This window comes from Hyperolius riggenbachi, chromosome 11 (genome assembly GCF_040937935.1).
Source record: "Hyperolius riggenbachi isolate aHypRig1 chromosome 11, aHypRig1.pri, whole genome shotgun sequence".
Lineage (NCBI taxonomy): Eukaryota > Metazoa > Chordata > Amphibia > Anura > Hyperoliidae > Hyperolius > Hyperolius riggenbachi.
Genome location: NC_090656.1, coordinates 105682811 through 105701730, shown reverse-complemented (window position 1 = coordinate 105701730; position 18920 = coordinate 105682811). Strand labels below are relative to the sequence as shown.

General features: G+C 43.8%; 1 protein-coding gene across 4 annotated transcripts in view; it reads right to left on the bottom strand.

Annotated features, from left to right (window-relative positions):
• Positions 1–18920, bottom strand: part of LOC137538150 (PRKC apoptosis WT1 regulator protein-like) — an 83487-nt gene that overhangs the window by 46198 nt on the left and 18369 nt on the right. For all 4 annotated transcript variants that reach the window (XM_068260174.1, XM_068260173.1, XM_068260175.1 and 1 more), the window contains 2 exons: positions 11454–11525; positions 3282–3316 (listed from right to left, as the gene is read on the bottom strand). In XM_068260174.1, the coding sequence (XP_068116275.1) occupies positions 3282–3316; positions 11454–11525 (107 nt within the window). The remainder of the gene's footprint in view (positions 1–3281; positions 3317–11453; positions 11526–18920) is intronic.

Sequence of the window (18920 nt, the reverse complement as noted above, 5' to 3'; positions counted from 1 at the left end):
GCAGTGATGGGTATTATAATGTGCACCTGTCACACACAGACAGGTACCGGACAGGCACAGAGACACTGTGTGCGCTCACGTAGGTAGGTGCATGCGCTCACGTAGGTAGGTGGGTGCACTGTGAACAACAGGTAGGTATATGCAGTGATGGGTATTATAATGTGCACCTGTCACACACAGGCCCATATGCAATTCACTTTTTCACATGAGTTTTCTACTAGGAGATAATTTTACATCTTCCATTTAAAATAACTTTTCAACACTTTTCAATTTCAAAAAGTACGAAAAAGTAGGTAAAAAAGTACTATTAAATTTATTTTCAGTATGTTCTTGCTTTCTGGTGGCTTAAAAGGCATTTTATTGACAAGTTTAAAATTATCACCTAGGAGAAAACTCAGGTGAAAAAGTGAATTGCATATGGGCCACAGACAGGTACCGGACAGGCACAGTGACACTGCGTGCACTCACATAGGTAGGTGGGTGCACTGAAGTGAACAACAGGTAGGTATATGCAGTGATGGGTATTACAATGTGCACCTGTCACACACACAGGTAGTCACTGAATGTGCTGGGCCTGACAGTGGCACACACAGTAGGAATTACCAAGGCTGTCTATGCAACACAAGTGTCTGTGGGACACAGACACAAAAAAAAAAGATCACAAGAACAAGATTAGCTCTCAAAAGAGCTGTTAAGGGGTGCTTTTTTAGCAATAAGAATCAGCAAGGACCAAGCTAAGAAGCCTACAAGAGCCCTAACAAAGCTTTCCCTATAGGTCTAAGCACAACAGCTTTCGCTTCTCCCTTCTCTGATTACTGCAGGCACACGAGTGAGTGAAAAGCCTGATGCTGCCTGCTTTTTTTAAGGGGTGGGGGGTCTCCAGGAGGGAGTGTAGCCTGATTGGCTACAATGTGCCTGCTGACTGTGATGTAGAGGGTCAAAGTTGACCCTTATGATGCACTATGGGGGCAAACCGAACTACCGGAAAAGTTTGCTAACCACCGAAGTTCGCCAGGAACCGTTCGCCTGTGAACCGTTTGGGCCATCTCTAATAGGCACCACCAGGGGAGGGTTCTGTGTGAGAGTAGGGAGAAGTTAGGTCATAATAATCAATTTTCTCAGCTCTTTCACTTTTCTTGGCTACATTAATTTCTCGGCTATATGCAGCACCCTTTTTTAGTCCAACAAATTTAACCACCCTGGCGTTCTGATTAAATCGCCAGGGTGGCTGCGGGAGGGTTTTTTTTAAATAAAAAAAAAACTATTTCATGCAGCCAACTGAAAGTTGGCTGCATGAAAGCCCACTAGAGGGCGCTCCGGAGGCGATCTTCCGATCGCCTCCGGCGCCCAGAATAAACAAGGAAGGCCGCAATGAGCGGCCTTCCTTGTTTCGCTTATATCGTCGCCATAGCGACGAGCGGAGTGACGTCATCGACGTCAGCCGACGTCCTGACGTCAGCCGCCTCCGATCCAGCCCTTAGCGCTGGCCGGAACTTTTTGTTCCGGCTACGCTGGGCTCAGGCGGCTAGGGGGGCCCTCTTTCGCCGCTGCTCGCGGCGAATCGCCGCAGAGCGGCGGCGATCAGGCAGCACACGCGGCTGGCAAAGTGCCGGCTGCGTGTGCTGCTTTTTATTTCATCAAAATCGGCCCAGCAGGGCCTGAGCGGCAGCCGCTGGCGGTGTTGGACGAGCTGAGCTCGTCCAGACCGCTCAGCTGGTTAAGCTAAAACAGCATCCTTTTTTTATAAACTAAAACTAGCTTTTTCGGCTTCACCAGGTGCTATTTGTAGCCAATTTTGGCATCTCGGCTACACCATGTGCCTTTTATAGCCAGTGGCGTAGGTGCAAGAAGAGGATGGGGAGAAGTTTGTTGATGATTACCACTATTCAAAGTATCTACAGAAGTGATTATTATGAGCACAGGACCAATAAAGAGCTAATACTACAGTTGAAGGAGGGCCCCTCTGGCCAAAGGGCCCCAATGCGGTCGCTACCTCTGCACCCCCTATTGCTACGCCCCTGTTTGTGGCTGAATCTGGCTTTTTTCTTCATATCAGGCGCCCTTTTTTCTAGGTGCCCTTTTCAAATGTATGCCTGTGTGAGAGTAGGGCTAGCTTTAGTTGTAGTAAAATAGCGGTAATATTTGCCAATGTTTTACTATAGGTATTACAATTGTACATATATTTTCATTTTTATTGTTATAGACAATATTTTCAGATTTTATTACATGAAGAAATGATAAAAATATTTTTATAGACAATATCATAAAATCTCAGCAATACCCCACACCCTTTTTTCCTGGCACCCTTATTTGATGTATGCCCCCTAAGTTCCCATCGGTGTGACAACACCTACATTAACGTGAATTCGAGGTGAGAGTGATGTGAAGGCTGCCATGCTTGTTTCCTTTTAAGCAGTACAAGTTGCCTGGCAGCCCTGCTGGTCTATTTGACTGCTGTAGTGTCTGAAGTACACCAGAAACAAGCATACAGCTAATCTTGTCGGTTCTGACAATAATGTCAGGAACACCTGATCTGCTGCATGCTTGTTCAGAGTCTATAGCTGAAAGTGTAAGAGGCAAGCAATCAGCAGGATAGCCAGGCAACTGGTATTGCTTTATCGGAACTAAATATAGCAGCCTCCATAAAACTCTCACCTCAGATTCAACTTTAAAGTCAATGGGAATCTTTTTTTACAAAAACAAAAGTCAGATACTTACCTAAGGAGAGGGAAGGCTCTAGGTCTAATGAGCCTTCCGTCTCCTGATCCTCCGTTCAAATCCCCCGCCGTGGGGGACTTCGGCGGCTCCATACTGCGCATGCGCAATGACGTGGTAGAGGGCGATCATGCGTGCGCAGTACGGAGCGGCCCGTCTTCGGGAGCACTCGGGCTCCCGAAGACTTCCGAAGCCTCCCTTCGGCAGCGAAGATAGCAGCATTTGACCGAATTGGTCGAATGCTGCTATGGGGGATCCTGAGCTGGAACAGGCGCCAGGAGAGGAGATGGAAGGCTCTATAGGACCCAGAGCCTTCTCTCTCCTTAGGTAAGTATCTGACTTTTGTTTTGTTACAGGGATTCCCATTGACTTTAAGAAACTAATGCATAGGAAGGATGATATTTTTTTCTTGAATCTTTGGCAGATAACCAATCTCTCTTGATTAAAATGAAACCACCATAAAATGGCATACTGTTCGTTTGTTTGTAAGTGGGTAAACTTACAAGCTTAGCAGAGGACCAAACAATTATTTCTGCCACAGTCTCAGCGGAATGACTAAGATTTACCTGTTTATGCCAGTTCCTCCAGATATCCTCAGCTCCTGTAAAATAGCAAAATAATTTTAGGTTAAATGAATTCAAAGCAAATGCCATATTTACTCAAGTATAATCCGACGTGAGTATAGGCCGACCCCCCCAACTTTTACCCATAAAACTATGTAAAAATGAATGACTCGAGCATAAGCCGAGGGTAGGACATGCAGACGCTGCTGCTGAGTTTTTAAGCTGCATATACAGAAATATGAGCTGCGCGCTGACAGCCGCTTCACTTGCTCCATCTGCCAAGCGCAGAGTGCTCGGCATCTATATTCCAGCCATGTAAATTCCCCCTGGGCCCCCTGCCTCCACCCCCATTACCAGACTGGAATGTGTAGAACATGTGTACCGCAAAGTCCTCTCCCGAGTGCTCCACACAGAGCAGCAGCGCGTGGCCCCATCACTCACCCCATTCTGCGGTGCGATGGAATCCCTCAGCCCAGCAACATGTGCACCGCACAGACCTCCGTGTTCTCTCCCGAGTGCCCCACACAGATCGGCCTCCATCACCCGTTCTGCCCTGCACTGGAATGCCTCGGCCTGGCCTGTCTCATTGCCATGACTCCTGCAGTGCCGCTAGAGAGCGTCATAGCAACTAGACTACTATTGACAGGCCAAGCTGAGGGATCTGCAGCACAGAAAAATGTGAGTAATGGTTGCATGCACATCCCAACAGGGACACTCAGGAGAGAACACAGAAGTCTATACAGCACACACCGCCAAACCAAGGAATCCCAGCGCAGCACAGAACAAGGTGAGTGAAGGGAGCATGCACCACTGCTCTGCACAGGGACACCCAGAAGAGAACACAGAGAAGTCTACACGGTACACATACCACACACTCCGGTCTGGCAGTGCCAGCCGGAGGGGAGGATTTTACACAGCAACAGAACAGATACTGAGATACCGAGCACTCTGCACATGGCAGCGGGGAGGAGGGAGGCTGCCAGCATGCAGCTCATCCCTCTGTATAGGCAGCTGTTTTTTCTGTTGGGGCGTCACTAAAGATAATGACTCGAGTATAAGCCGAGAGACCACTTTTGAGCCACTTTTTTGCCATCAAAAACTAAGCTTATACTTGAGTATATATGGTATATTTCTATAATTAGTAATGAGCTCGAATTTTGCATATTAGTAATTTTTACGTTAAACTTGCAGTTACAATGTGAACTCGTAAGGCACAATTTTGAACTTTTGTAAAATAAAATAAACCTGAAGTGAGAGTAATACAGAGGCTGCCAGCTTCATTTCCTCATAAACAATGCCAGTTGCCTGGCTGTCATGCTGAGCTTTTGAGTTGTTTTTGAGTCACACACTTGCAACGAGCATGCAACCAACGGAGTCAGACCAGGGCCAGAGTATCTAATTTGCATGCTAATTCTGAGCCAGTGACTTATACTGTAGTATTAAAGGCAAACCATCAGAACAAAAGTCTGGCAACTGGCATTGTTTATTAGAGAATGAATATGACAGCCTCTGTATTTTTTTCAATTCAGGCCCCTTTCACACTGGCGCGGTGCGTTGGCATGTTTTACAAGTAGAAGCGTAGTGGACCAGCAGCCAATAGGGAGAAGACGTGTGCTAAGCAGAGTAGATTCCGTGATCCTGCTGAGTCAGCAGTATTTAAAGGAGTAGTCCGCAGCACCACATCTTGTATTAAAGTTCTTTTATTGGTACACCTGAATCCATAAAAATCACCTATCGGGGGAAAAACATGACACAATTACTTACCTTATTAGGATTTCCCTGACCATCATATTGGGTACTCCTGCTCCCCCACTCGTCTGTAACTACATATCTCAATTTCTGCACGGGCACAGTAATTGCACTGACCCTCTACTTACTTCCGGGTCAGCACCAACTTCTGTAATACATTTGTTACATCTGTTCTTTAGTGTAGAGCAGTGGACAGATGATTGCCACAAGAGGACGCACAAGCGCAATATTTGTACCGCTCCTACACTAGATGCTCTGCCTGCGGTCATGCTTTACAGCTCTCCTGCTGCATAGTGAGAGCTGCAAGACAGGGCAAGGACGAAGGAGAAGGTGGAGAGGAGATCATAGAGGCGGCTAAGGGGATATACTGCCGCTTCCTCTCCACCGCATCGACGTTCTGTCAGAAGTCGAAGATCATGGAACGGCAGAGCGGGGGCACCGGGGGGGGGGGGGGGAGGGGTCAAATGATGATGAGGTTTGTGCTGTGACTCAATCACAGCACTATCCCAGTACTATCTATGCAACACTGGACGGTGGACAGGTGGCGGGATTTCAAATGTCAAAACATATGGAAAGTTTCTCATATCTCTGTTTCCCTCTCACTCCCTATATAAGCTATAAATATAAAGGGATAGAGGGGTTTTGTTAATAGCTTTTAGAGGCTATTGTATGATTTGTTCATTATGAATATATTTGTTTGTTTTAGTTTATGACTTAAATCCTAATCAAGTGATTGTTAGTTATATCACCATGAGCATGCTGGGTAGAGCTTAATTTGCATATGCCCTGTGATTGGCCCATCTCTGTACAGTCCAATTAGACAAGTATTAGGGATAAAGCTTAAAATACATTGCTTTTGGTATTAACCTTGTTTTCAGAATTATAATGCGTCGATTATAGTTTTCAGATTTATTATCTTACTAATACTTTATATCACTTTTAATATCACCGCTATTTTAAGATTTTTAAATGCGTACGTGATTGTAAGGCTAATTATTCTATTACTAGTAGACTCAAGCCTGTTTAAAAACAGGCTCTAGGTCTGTTTTTTTTTTTTCAACTTCGCGCGTGTACCCATCTGCCCTCCCGGCTCACTGTCCCCATCCTCCGGTCCCAACTGCTGTCCGGGTCCGTGCTGCGCACATGCACAGTTGCAAAAAGCACGGACCCAGCTACACAGGGACAGCATGACGCAGGACCACAGGTTTTTTTTTATAGAGGATACATACATAACTTTTTCTATTTATAATATTTTTAATGTGTATGTGATTTTATTTAAAATATATAAATTATTCTACTCATGTTATTTGTAGTGAAGTATTTTAAGGATGAAATATATTATTGTTTATATGTGTGTAAGGGTGTTTGTGCAGTGGGGATGGTTAGGGTTAGGCACCACCAGGGGAATGGTTAGGTTTAGGCACCACCAGGTGGGTGGTTAGGGTTAGGGAGGGGAGCAGCGCAGAGAAGAGGGAGAGCTATGGGCACAGTGGGGAAGGGCGGACGTTTCCCTCCCTTCCCTCACCTTAGGGGGCTCTCCCTCGCTCGCTCTCCCCTCCAGAAGTAATGTCCGGGTGGCTGGCAGCGGCGGGCGGGACTTACCTCCGTCTCGCTCCAGCGCTGAAAGTTCGGGTGCCGCAGCCGCTGCTCTGGTCTGGACCAGACCAGAGTAGCGGCAAATCCATTCCGCGCTGTGACGAGACGCAGGTAAGTTCCGCCTGCCGCTGCCAGCCACCCGGACGTTACTTCTGGAGGGGAGAGCGAGCGAGGGAGAGCCCCCTAAGGTGAGGGAAGGGGGGGGAGATGGCCCCCCTTCCTCACCGCTGCTCACAGCTCTCTCTCCACTGCGCTGCTCCCCTGCTGGGACACACACCTGACTACCTATTCTGGGGACATATACCCCCTGACTACATATACTGGGCACATATACCCCCTGACTACAGATACTGGGCACATATACCCCCTGTGTACATATACTGGGCACATATACCCCTGGCTACATATACTGGGCACATGTACCCCTGGCTACATATATACTGGGCACATATACCCCCTGACTGCATATACTGGGCACATATACCCCCTGACTACATATACTGGGCACATATACCCCTGACTACATATACTGGGCACATATACCCCTGGCTACATATACTGGGCACATATACCCCTGGCTACATATATACTGGGCACATATACCCCCTAACTACATATACTGGGCACATATACCCCCTGACTACATATACTGGGCACATATACCCCAGGCTATATATACTGGGCACATATACCCCTGGCTACATATATACTGGGCACATATACCCCCTGACTACATATACTGGGCACATATACCCCCTGACTACATATACTGGGCACATATACCCCCTGACTACACATACTGGGCGCATATACCCCCTGACTACATATACTGGGCACATATACCCCCTGACTACATATACTGGGCACATATACCCCTTACTACATATACTGGGCACATATACCCCTGGCTACATATACTTGGCACATTTACCCCTGGCTACATATATCCTGGGCACATATACCCCTGACTACATATACTGGGCACATATTCCCCTGACTACATATACTGTGCACATATACCCCTGGCTACATATACTGGGCACATATACCCCTGGCTACATATATACTGGGCACATATACCCCCTAACTACATATACTGGGCACATATACCCCCTGACTACATATACTGGGCACATATACCCCAGGATACATATACTGGGCACATATACCCCTGGCTACATATATACTGGGCACATATACCCCCTGACTACATATACTGGGCACATATACCCCTGGCTACATATACTGGGCGCATATACCCCCTGACTACATATACTGGGCACATATACCCCCTGACTACATATACTGGGCACATATACCCCCTTACTACATATACTGGGCACATATACCCCTGGCTACATATACTCGGCACATTTACCCCTGGCTACATATATCCTGGGCACATATACCCCCTGACTACATATACTGGCCACATATACCCCCTGACTACATATACTGGGCACATATACCCCCTGACTACATATACTGGGCACATATACCCCTGGCTACATATACAGGGGACCCATATACCCCTGACTACCTATTCTGGGGACATATACCCCTGACTACATAGACTGGGGACATATACATTTGACTACATATACTGGGCACATGTACCCCTGCTTATATATACTGGAAACATATACCCCTGGCTACATATACTGGGCACATATACCCCTGGCTACATATACTGGGCACATATACCCCTGGCTATATATACTGGGCACATATACCCCTGCCTACATATACTTGGACATATACCCCTGCCTACATATACTGGGCACATATAACCCTGCCTACATTTACTGGGCACATATACCCCTGGCTACATATACTGTGCACATATACCCCTAGCTACATATACTGGGCACATATACCCCTGCCTACATATACTGGGCACATATACCACTGCCTACATATACTGGGACATATACCCCTGCCTACATATACTGGGGACATATAACCCTGCCTACATTTACTGGGCACATATACCCCTGGCTACATATACTGTGCACATATACCCCTGGCTACATATACTGGGCACATATAACCCTGACTACATATACTGGGCACATATACCCCTGGTTACATATACTGGGCACATATACCCCTGACTATATATACTGGGCACATATTATACCCCTGGCTACATATACTGGGCATATATACCCTGGCTACATATACTGGGCCCCTATACCCCTGGCTACATATACTGGGCACATATACCCCTGGCTACATATACTGGGCACATATACCTCTGGCTACATATACTGGGGACATATACCCCTCCCTACATATACTGGGCACATATACCCCTGGCTACCTGTTCTGTGGACATCTCTACCCCTGGCTACCTGTTCTGGGGACATCTATACCGCTGGCCACCTATTCTGGGGAAATCTATACTGCTGGCCACCTATTCTGGGGACACCTATAGACCTGGGGCTACCTATTTTTGGGGAACCACTGCTGTCAGATTGAGTGTATTTTGGGGAACTGCTGCCAGGTGAGAGGTGTCTACCATATTAACGGGGCATCTGCCTATTTATGTGAAATGCTGTCTATTTATGTGCCTCATGACTGCTGAATTTGTCTTGTTGGGGGCCTCATGGTTACTGAATTTGTCTTGTTGGGGGCCTTATGATTTGTCGGGGGCCTCAAGATCGCAGAATTTGTCTTGTTGGGGGCCTCATGATTGCTGAATTTGTCTTGTTGGGGGCCTCATGATTGCTAAATTTGTCTTGTTGGGGGCCTCATGATTGCTGAGTTGGTCATGTTGGGGCCCCATGATTGCTCATGATTGCTCAATTTGTCTTGATGGGGGGGGGGGGGGGGGGGGCTCATGATTGCTGAATTTGTCTTGGAACATGCTGGAAGGTACATACTGAGGGAGGGTGGGTGAGCGTGAGCCTGTTAACTTCCTGTACATTTGGCTCCACCCATAACCACGCCCACATTTAATGTGTGACCACGCCCCTTCTTGGCGCGGCATGCCGCACCCTTCACCTTAGGGGGCGCATTAATAGTCTTTGTCCCCGGGCGCTGAAAGCCCTAGCTACGCCTCTGGCACCACCAGGGGGGGTCTAGGGGTTAGGGATAGGTACACGGAGGGCTCTGTGTGAGATTAGGGTTAGGTAAAGTTACAGTACAATATTTGTAATATATACAATTTATTAAGTTATGTATATTTCCACAAAGGGGGGGTCTAGGGGTTACGGATTGGGATAGGGAGAGATCTGTGTGAGAGTACAATTAGGTATAGTTGCAGTAAAATACCTGTAATATCTACAATTGTATTACTATGCTTAATTAAAGTGTAATTATCAAATTTTCTTATAGACGGTATTTTGCAGTTTCATTTCCCATATCCTTTTTTTTTTGGGCTATAGACGGTATTTTGCAGTTTCATTTCTGTTTATTCAACATATTTAGCACTTGATTTTCATTTATAAGCTATAAACGGAAAATACTGTTTTAGATTAACACTTATAATTTCAGCTATATCCCGCACCCTTTTTTCTAGGTGCCCTTTTTGTATGTACGCCTCATTGATCATCCCTAATCCTATCATCTGGAAATGCGAAGTAGCCCTAGGAGGCGCAAAGGCAGATTGCCATTAGCCCAGTCCCTAGCTATATTAAGTGGGACACTGCTGTAGCCTGCATCTCAAGGTGAGACCTTTTCAGGGGAAAAAAACAACCCTTACTGTATTGCTTCCCTATGGATGTGGAGCTGCTCAGTTTATGCTGACAAGCCACGTGATTGCTGCTGATTTATTCTGCTCTCTATATAAGGTAAATATATCTCAGAAATAATGTACATGGATGATTGACTTCAGTTTGAAATCAGACTCGAGTCAACGTCAGTTTGGCCAACAGTTTGTCTTCTGTTGACCTCAGGTCAGCCCTATTGTCTTTTTCACTAGTATGCACAAAAAACACAAAGAGACCAGGAGACCAATCTGGCGCAATATTGTTAGGTTACCAGGAAAAAGGAAAGGATAGTGGTATGTACACTCACAAAGGTTGGTTGCTTTATGAGGAGAAATACCGTCACCACTCGGCTATGGTCAATACGTTGATGGTCGCTGCACAAAAAAAGGATTTACGGTACTGGGAGTCTTCCCAGGTACAACCCCCCCGCCCCCCTACATAGGGATATATGCAGTACTATATCTAACTGGAGGCGCCCGATGTAGAATAAATATGTATATGGTATATCCACTACAAAAACTTAGCAGGTATCCTACCTTGTGGATTCCACGATCTGGACAATGAGGATTGTGGAGAGCAGGATAAAATTCAAATTGTTTTTAATACTTGCAATCCTTGCAAATTTGCAATATTTGCAGCGCCCGAGGCTCATAGACACTCCTATTTGGAGGCACGGTTACTGACCTGCAGAAGCAGCTATCGCCGTAAATCACCCTGTCAAGTGCAAATATTAAAAATGATTCAAATTTTATCCCGATCTCCACAATCCTCTTTGACCAGATCGTAGCATCCACAAGGTAGGATACCTACAAAGTTTTTGAAGTGGATATACCATATACATATTTATTCTACATTGGGAACCTCCAGTTAGATATTGTATTTTCTCTAGTATAGCTGGGATCATTTGAGAGTAAATTCAGAGCTTTTACCAGATCTCTGTTATCCCCTCCTCCCCTTTTTAATTTTCATTTTTGATACCTGTTTTTAGACAGATGATGTTCAGGTGGTGTAACCATAGAGATGCATTGCTTTGACTTAAAACGGTGCTATGAAAACAGGAATCAGGCTCAGTAAGAAGGAATGAAGATACACTCAGAAATTTGTGCAAGTTTCTTACCTGATTATGGATGAACACTTCCTGATCTTTGTGTTCATCATTTTCTGTAACATCCTCATTCTCATCAGGATCCTACAGTTTAAGAAGAGGGTTTTTTGTTTTATTTTTGTGTTTTGTTTTCACTAGAGAAAGTATGTAAATATCCACATTATCTGTGTCTAGACTGTGATCATTCAGTTTATTACTAAATTTTCTACAACAGGAAATACTTTGCCCATTTCCCCTCCCAGCCCTCCCCATTTCCCCACATCTCTTCAACTTTGACACCAAAAATACATCTTCTCTGGTGGAGTCCTCTCGTTTCATCAAACATATAGATGAAATAGCTAATTGCTTCAAATGCCAATATATACACTAAGTAAAAACATACCTTACTGCCAAGATTAGTAAAAATCGTACTTGTTTGGGCCAAGGAATTCTATGAAAAGAATGAGCTGTAGGTCTAGAATTATTATGCTTAGTTAATGAAGAAGCAGAAATATTCTGATAAGCAAATTGGGGAGGGGGAGATAGACAAAGTTCATCAAGAGAAAGATAAACAAAATAAAAGGTATCTTTGGTGAGAGACAGTGGTTGTGTAGGGAAAACGTTAGCAAAGAAAAAGATTGGTGGTGAGAGAGGCTGAAGAGAAAGCGAGGCTGAGGGGTTTAGGAGAAAGAGTGGCTGAGGGCAGAGGAAAAAAATCAGTTGATGTGTAGAAATGTTGCCGGAAGAGAGAAAGAGGTTATGGGAGCGAGGTTGAGAGGAGAAAGAGAGGGATCAAGAAAAGAAAAGGTTAAAGATGGAGAAAGGTTAAGAGTAGAGAGAGGCTGTAGAGAGAGAAATGAGTGAGAGAGGCGAGAGACAGATGAAGAAAATGGCAAGGAGTATAAGGCTTGGCTAGGTTCACAAAATACTGGGTTCCCAACCTAGACGGCCAAAGCGGATCCAATGTACAATATACTGTGCCCATCCATACTTTTGTAGCGTTCGTTGTAAAATATATATATATATATATATATATATATATATATATATATATATATATATATATACAGTATATATATATATTTTATATATATATATATATATATATAATCCGTTCAAGTTTCTTCAGTGGACAAGTAGTCTAGTTTTTTGGACTTTATATGCAGTGTATCTTTTTTGCATGTACTATGTATGGCCAGATAACATGCTGAACTGAACTGATATATGAATCTCTTTGGATATATTTTTTTGGCTGTGCAGCTGCAACTAAGCAAATAAGTGGGGTCTTCTAGGAGGTCTTTTCACTTTTGGGTTTAAAGGGGGGGGGGGAGATCGGTGGTGGGGGGCAGGGAGCCTACCTGTGATTTTAAATATTATTTGATTTATAAAAGTTTTGTATTTTTTGCACTAATCATCTGAATCTGTGTTTGCTCAAGACATACCCCTACTCTCTTTATCTCACGTTTTTTATATAAAATAAATGTAGACAGGCACACATGAATAAGGACAGAATGATATCCCCACTGCATAGCTATGAAACTGCCGCCGGGAGATTTGGGTGCAGAGTACGGGCCCATTCACACTTAAAAGTAGTAAAACGTCCGTGCTTAGCGCTACCGTTTTGCACGGGTGATTTTAGCCGCTAATCGCCTAACTGAGAATGGGCCCTGAAGCCGTTAAAAGGCTTACCCTGCTCCTGTAAAAGTTAATTATTTTACCCCCTCCAGGCCGCCATGGATAGTGGGGGAAAGATGTAATTCGGCTTACAGCTATTGCTGGCGGCCAAATGACAGTGTTGTAATGATCTGTGCTCCATCTTCTGACGGCGCTCAAATCACTCACTGAGCACCGCTATAGCCGTAATTCCCACTACGGTCTATGGTGGTGCTGGCTGCGCCCAAATCTCCTGTGCGGTTTTTACAGCACTCGTCCCCACCTGTTACAGTGTTTGTCTAAGTCGACAAACAACGCTTTCTACTTTGTATCATTGTTTCTTCCTACTTACTCCACTTCACTAGTCCTTAGCTGTGGCTTTTTCTTTTATTTGAAGTCCTTTCCTGTTATTTCTCAGTGCTTTGGAAACAATACAGTAATTGTCCTTGGCATGGTTTTCAAACATGTGGAAAAGAATGTCAGTTACTAATATAAACAAAACTACTTTTTGTATGCAAGGTACACATTTGAATGTTGCCATATATTTCTTCTGCTTTTTCTAATGTGATACTGCAATTTGATTTGTTTTACACATTTATAACGCCATATTTAAGAAATAGCAATCCTTTTTATTATGGTGATCAGCACTTTCACCACCAATAAGCCTAAATTAGCAATACTCAGCTCACTTGAACAGAGAAATGGGTTGTCAGGCACAATGGCAGAGCAGTTTTTAGGCATAGGCAAACCAAGCAGGTTTATGGGATGAATCCTGCAGGGAGGGGAACCACAGAGCTATTTTGACACTTAAATTTGCATTGCCAATTAGCATAACAAAGGAGCCCTGAGTATCATAAAAATGATACGTGCTAATTAAGCTATCTTAGTTGATGTATTTATTTTTTAATCCATTCTTTTAGTTTTCAAACTCAGCATCAGAGAAAGAAAATTGCATCATGGTACAAAAAAAGAAAAATAGTGGAATGTGTTAAACAAAGGAAATGCTAAGATTTATTTTCATATACCTTATATACAAAAGTGTAACACATTAAATCGTACCCATTATTAGATTGGTATGGATTGATTGTTGTAACTCTTCTGTATTTTCAGGACAATGGCCTAAATTCACTAAGATCATGCTGGAGATAATAAGGCAAGAGAAAACTTACCTCCACACAGGGAGGCCTAGTGCACACCAGAGCGTTTTGGCTGCGGTTTGTGATCCGCTTGCGGGTGCGGATCCGCTAGGGTAATGTATTTCAATGGGCTGGTGCACACCAGAGCGGGAGGCGTTTTGCTGAAACGCATACTCCAGGGCTGCTGCAGATTTTGGATTGCGGATGCGTTTCTGCCTCAATGTTAAGTATAGGAAAAACGCGAACCGCTCTGAAAAACGGCACTTCAGAGCGGTTTGCCGGGCGGTTTTTGTTACAGTAACTGTTCAGTAACAGCTTTACTGTAACAATACATGAAATCTACTACACCAAAAACGCTTCACAAACCGCAAAATGCTAGCTGAAACGCTGCCGAAAAAGAAGAAAAAGCGTTTCAAAATCTGCTAGCATTTTGCGGATCTGCTAGCGGTTTTTGGTGTGCACCAGGCCTAAGGCCTGGTGCACACCAGAGGAGTTTTTCTGAGCGTTTTGAGTTTTTCAATCTGTTGCTAATGTTATCCTATGTGTCTGTGCACACTGGAGCAATGAGGTTTTGTAAAAAACTCCATAGCATTACATTGGGAAGAGCTTTTAGAGGTTTCAAAAGCTCTTCCCAATGTCATGCTATGGGGTTTTTTACAAAACCTCATTGCTCCAGTGTGCACAGACACATAGGATAACATTAGCAGCAGATTTAAAAACTCAAAACTCTCAGAAAAACTCCTCTGGTGTGCACCAGGCCTGAGAGAGTTATCTCATCTCTTCATTCCTTACGTTACCTCCTCTGTAGTTAATTTACCTCCTCTGTAGTTAATTTACCTCCTCTGTAGTTATTTTCACACACAATTAAAAGCCTGTCTTTAACACTGGAGTTATTTTAAGGATTGGAGAGTTAACTTAAAGACAGAAGAGTTAACTTTAGGTTTGCCTGAGGTAAAATGTTTCCTGAATACTACATGCCTTATCACCATGGTAACAACTCTAGAAACGTTATTAAAGACAGGAGATAAGCTTAGTGAATTGAGGCCATTGTTTTCACAGGACATGTAAAGACCCAGGCTGTATATAAACAGTATAATGTTTTTTTACAATGTGGCTACACACCATTCATAATTATACGAAGGATTTGCTAGGTGGGTATGCACAGGTGAGGTGCCCTGGTAAAAATAGATTTATTGGTGCCCGGTGTCTATAAAACCAGTCAAGGTAGACTACAATCTTACTGTTCACAAGAATTGGGGGAGAAAAAAAGGTGCCTTGTCTTGGCCACCAGAATTGCCAAAACAGCTTTGCACAATGGTCAGTCTTGGATTTTCATCACAGGAGCCTATAGGCACAGATGTTCTAGCACACTGCACTTCACCCTCACAAGCCTACAAACCCCTGCCATCTGCACCACAATTGTGCTGGCCGGCCCCATTGCCACTTCTCCCTGACTTCCCCTGTCCAGTGTAGGTAGCCACAGGTTTCCCTTAATACTGAGTGTACCTCTGTCCACCTAATACTAAGTAGCTAGCGGTGTCCCAGGTATTAGGTAGCTAGATGTGCCCCTAACTAAAGGGAGATTTCGTCAGTGGAATCCTGAGAGCTTGGTGATTAACCTCTCATTTATGCTCCACTTGGGTATCTGCATAGGGAGGAAGAGAGGCACTCGTGAAGGGGAGTGGGCCTCCTTTCCATTATCAGGCGCCTGTAGGCACGACCCTACAGTGCCTTTTGGTAAATGATTGAGCCTACCTACTTATGAAAAAAGTACAACTACACGGCCCATAAACTTTAATTGAAGCTGATGTAGCAAGCTGGTGAACAGGATGTTTGATTCATGATTTCAAATTAGTCTTGTCTAAAATGATTGTCCATATTGGCGGAACACCCATCTTGTTCTAGAGCAGGCATGGGCAAACTTGGCCCTCCAGCTGTTGAGGAACTAAAAGTCTCACAATGCATTGCAGGAGTCTGACAGCCACAGTCATGACTCATAAAGGCAAATGCATTGTGGGATTTGTAGTTCCTTAACAGCTGGAGGGCCAATTTTGCCCATGCCTGTTCTAGACTATATGCAGTATTGTTCATGTTCAAACACCTTTATTTAATTCTAGGACAGTTTGGACTAAAAGGAAAAAAAAAGTTTTGGGTTCTGAAGATACCGAATAGAAATTCCATTGAAATCAATGGTAACCATTTCTGGTGGCTTGTTGTGGCCTCCAAAGGGCAACTATAGCAGTGAAATGACATGAGATGTTAGTAAAAAGAATAATGTACATTGCACTAGGGATTATGTTGGTTAAAGTGCAATATGTAAATGGTAAATAGTAAGCAAATATAATTAGAGGTTCAGCCACTTGGATTTGTGCACTAAAAAGTACCTATTTACATGACAGGGGACTAATTTGAATGGCAAAGCATTGCAAAGCCTTCAGTAACAAAAAATGTGAGTATCAGCCCTTGGGTACATACAGTGGCTTGCAAAAGTATTCAGCCCCATTGAAGATTTCCACATTTTGTCATATTACTGCCACAAACATGAATCAATATTATTGGAATTCCAAATGAAAGACCAAATACAAAGTAGTGTACATGTGAGAAGTGGATCGAAAAAAATAACTGCAAAGTGGGGTGTGCGTAATAATTCAGCCCCCTGAGTCAATACTCTGTAGAACCACCTTTACAGCTGCCAGTCTTTTAGGGTATGTCTCTACCAGCTTTGCACATCTAGAGACTAAAATCCTTGCCCATTCTTCTTTGCAAAACAGCTCCAGCTCAGTCAGATTAGATGGACAGCATTTGTGAACAGCAGTTTTCAGATCTTGCCACAGATTCTTGATTGGATTTAGATCTGGACTTAGGCTGGGCCATTCTAACACATGGATATGTTTTGTTTTAAACCATTCTATTGTTGCCCTTGCATTATGCTTAGGGTCGTTGTCCTGCCGGACGGTGACCCTCCGCCACAGTCTCAAGTCTTTTGCAGACTCCAAGAGATTTTCTTCCAAGATTGCCCTGTATTTGGCGCCATCCATCTTCTCATCAACTCTGACCAGCTTCCCTGTCGAAGAGAAGCACCCCCAGAGCATGATGCAGCCACCACTATATTTGACAGTGGGGATGGTGTGTTCAGAGTGATGTGCAGTGTTCGTTTTCCGCCACACATAGCGTTTTGCATTTTGGCCAAAAAGTTCCATTTTGGTCTCATCTGACCAGAGCACCTTCTTCCACATGTTTGCTGTGTCCCCCACATGGCTTGTGGCAAACTGCAAACGGGACTTCTTATGCTTTTCTGTTAGCAATGGCTTTCTTCTTGCCACTCTTCCATAAAGGCCAACTTTGTGCAGTGCACAACTAATGGTTGTTCTATGGACAGATTCCCCCACCTGAGCTGTAGATCTCTGCAGCTCGTCCAGAGTCACCATGGGCCTCTTGACTGCATTTCTGATCAGCGCTCTCCTTGTTCAACATGTGAGTTCAGGTGGACGGCCTTGTCTTGGTAGGTTTACAGTTGTGCCATACTCCTTCCATTTCTGAATTATCGCTTGAACAGTGCTCTGTGGGATGTTCAAGGCTTTGGAAATCTTTTTGTAGCCTAAGCCTGCTTTAAATTTCTCAATAACTGTATCCCTGACCTGTCTTGTCTTCATGGTGTTGTTGCTCCCAATATTCTCTTAGACAACCTCTGAGGCACTCACAGAGCAGCTGTATTTGTACTGACATTAGATTACACACAGGTGCACTCTATTTAGACATTAGCACTCATCAGGCAATGTCTATGGGCAACTGACTGCACTCAGACCAAAGGGGGCTGAATAATTACGCACACCCCACTTTGCAGTTATTTATTTGTAAAAAATGTTTGGAATTATGTATGATTTTCGATCCACTTCTCACGTGTACACCACTTTGTGCTGGTCTTTCATGTGGAATTCCAATAAAATTGATTCATGTTTGTGGCAGTAATATGACAAAATGTGGACAACTTCAAGGGGGCCAAAAAATTTTGCAAACCACTGTAAGGGTGTGATAGACACATACACTGTGTAGCCTGTGGGGTGCAGAGCAACTGCCAACAGAGGCTGGTGAAAGTGTCTTTCTGCTTACATATGCATACTGTTGCATATTGCTTTTCCTGTGTATCCAGTACAGTCCAGGACCAGTTGGAGATTGTACAAAATAGTCTATCACATGTACACTTGCAAAAGAATAATCCCTTATCTGGTTCTTTTGATAGCATGACTGGAGGAAACATTTTCCAATGACAATTTACCCACATTTTCTTTACTGTTATTGTACCCATATGTTGGAGATGCCAGTAAATGAGTCTAGCCGAAAAAAAAAAAAAAAAAAAAAAAAACCTGCAGTGTTTCTGTGATTTTTTTTTAAAATTTGGAAAAATGTAATGGCAGAACTATGGTACAAATGTCCAAACTAAACTTTTTTCCCATTTCATTGCTCCAACCAAGAAGCCAAGAAGGGCTACTTGTTTATTAACTTGGTTGTGCTCAACAATGACAAAATATGTTGCGTGTGCACCAAAAGCTGGGTCAAGAAGGCAAGCAAGAAATAGAAAATGAAGTTCTAGAAAGTTTTAGCACAGATAGATGAAAAATGTTTTCAGATAAATTGGAGACTCAGTTAGAAATAATATATATATATTTTTTCAAAAACCTAATTTGTCAGGGCCCCTAAACGTTAACCTGCT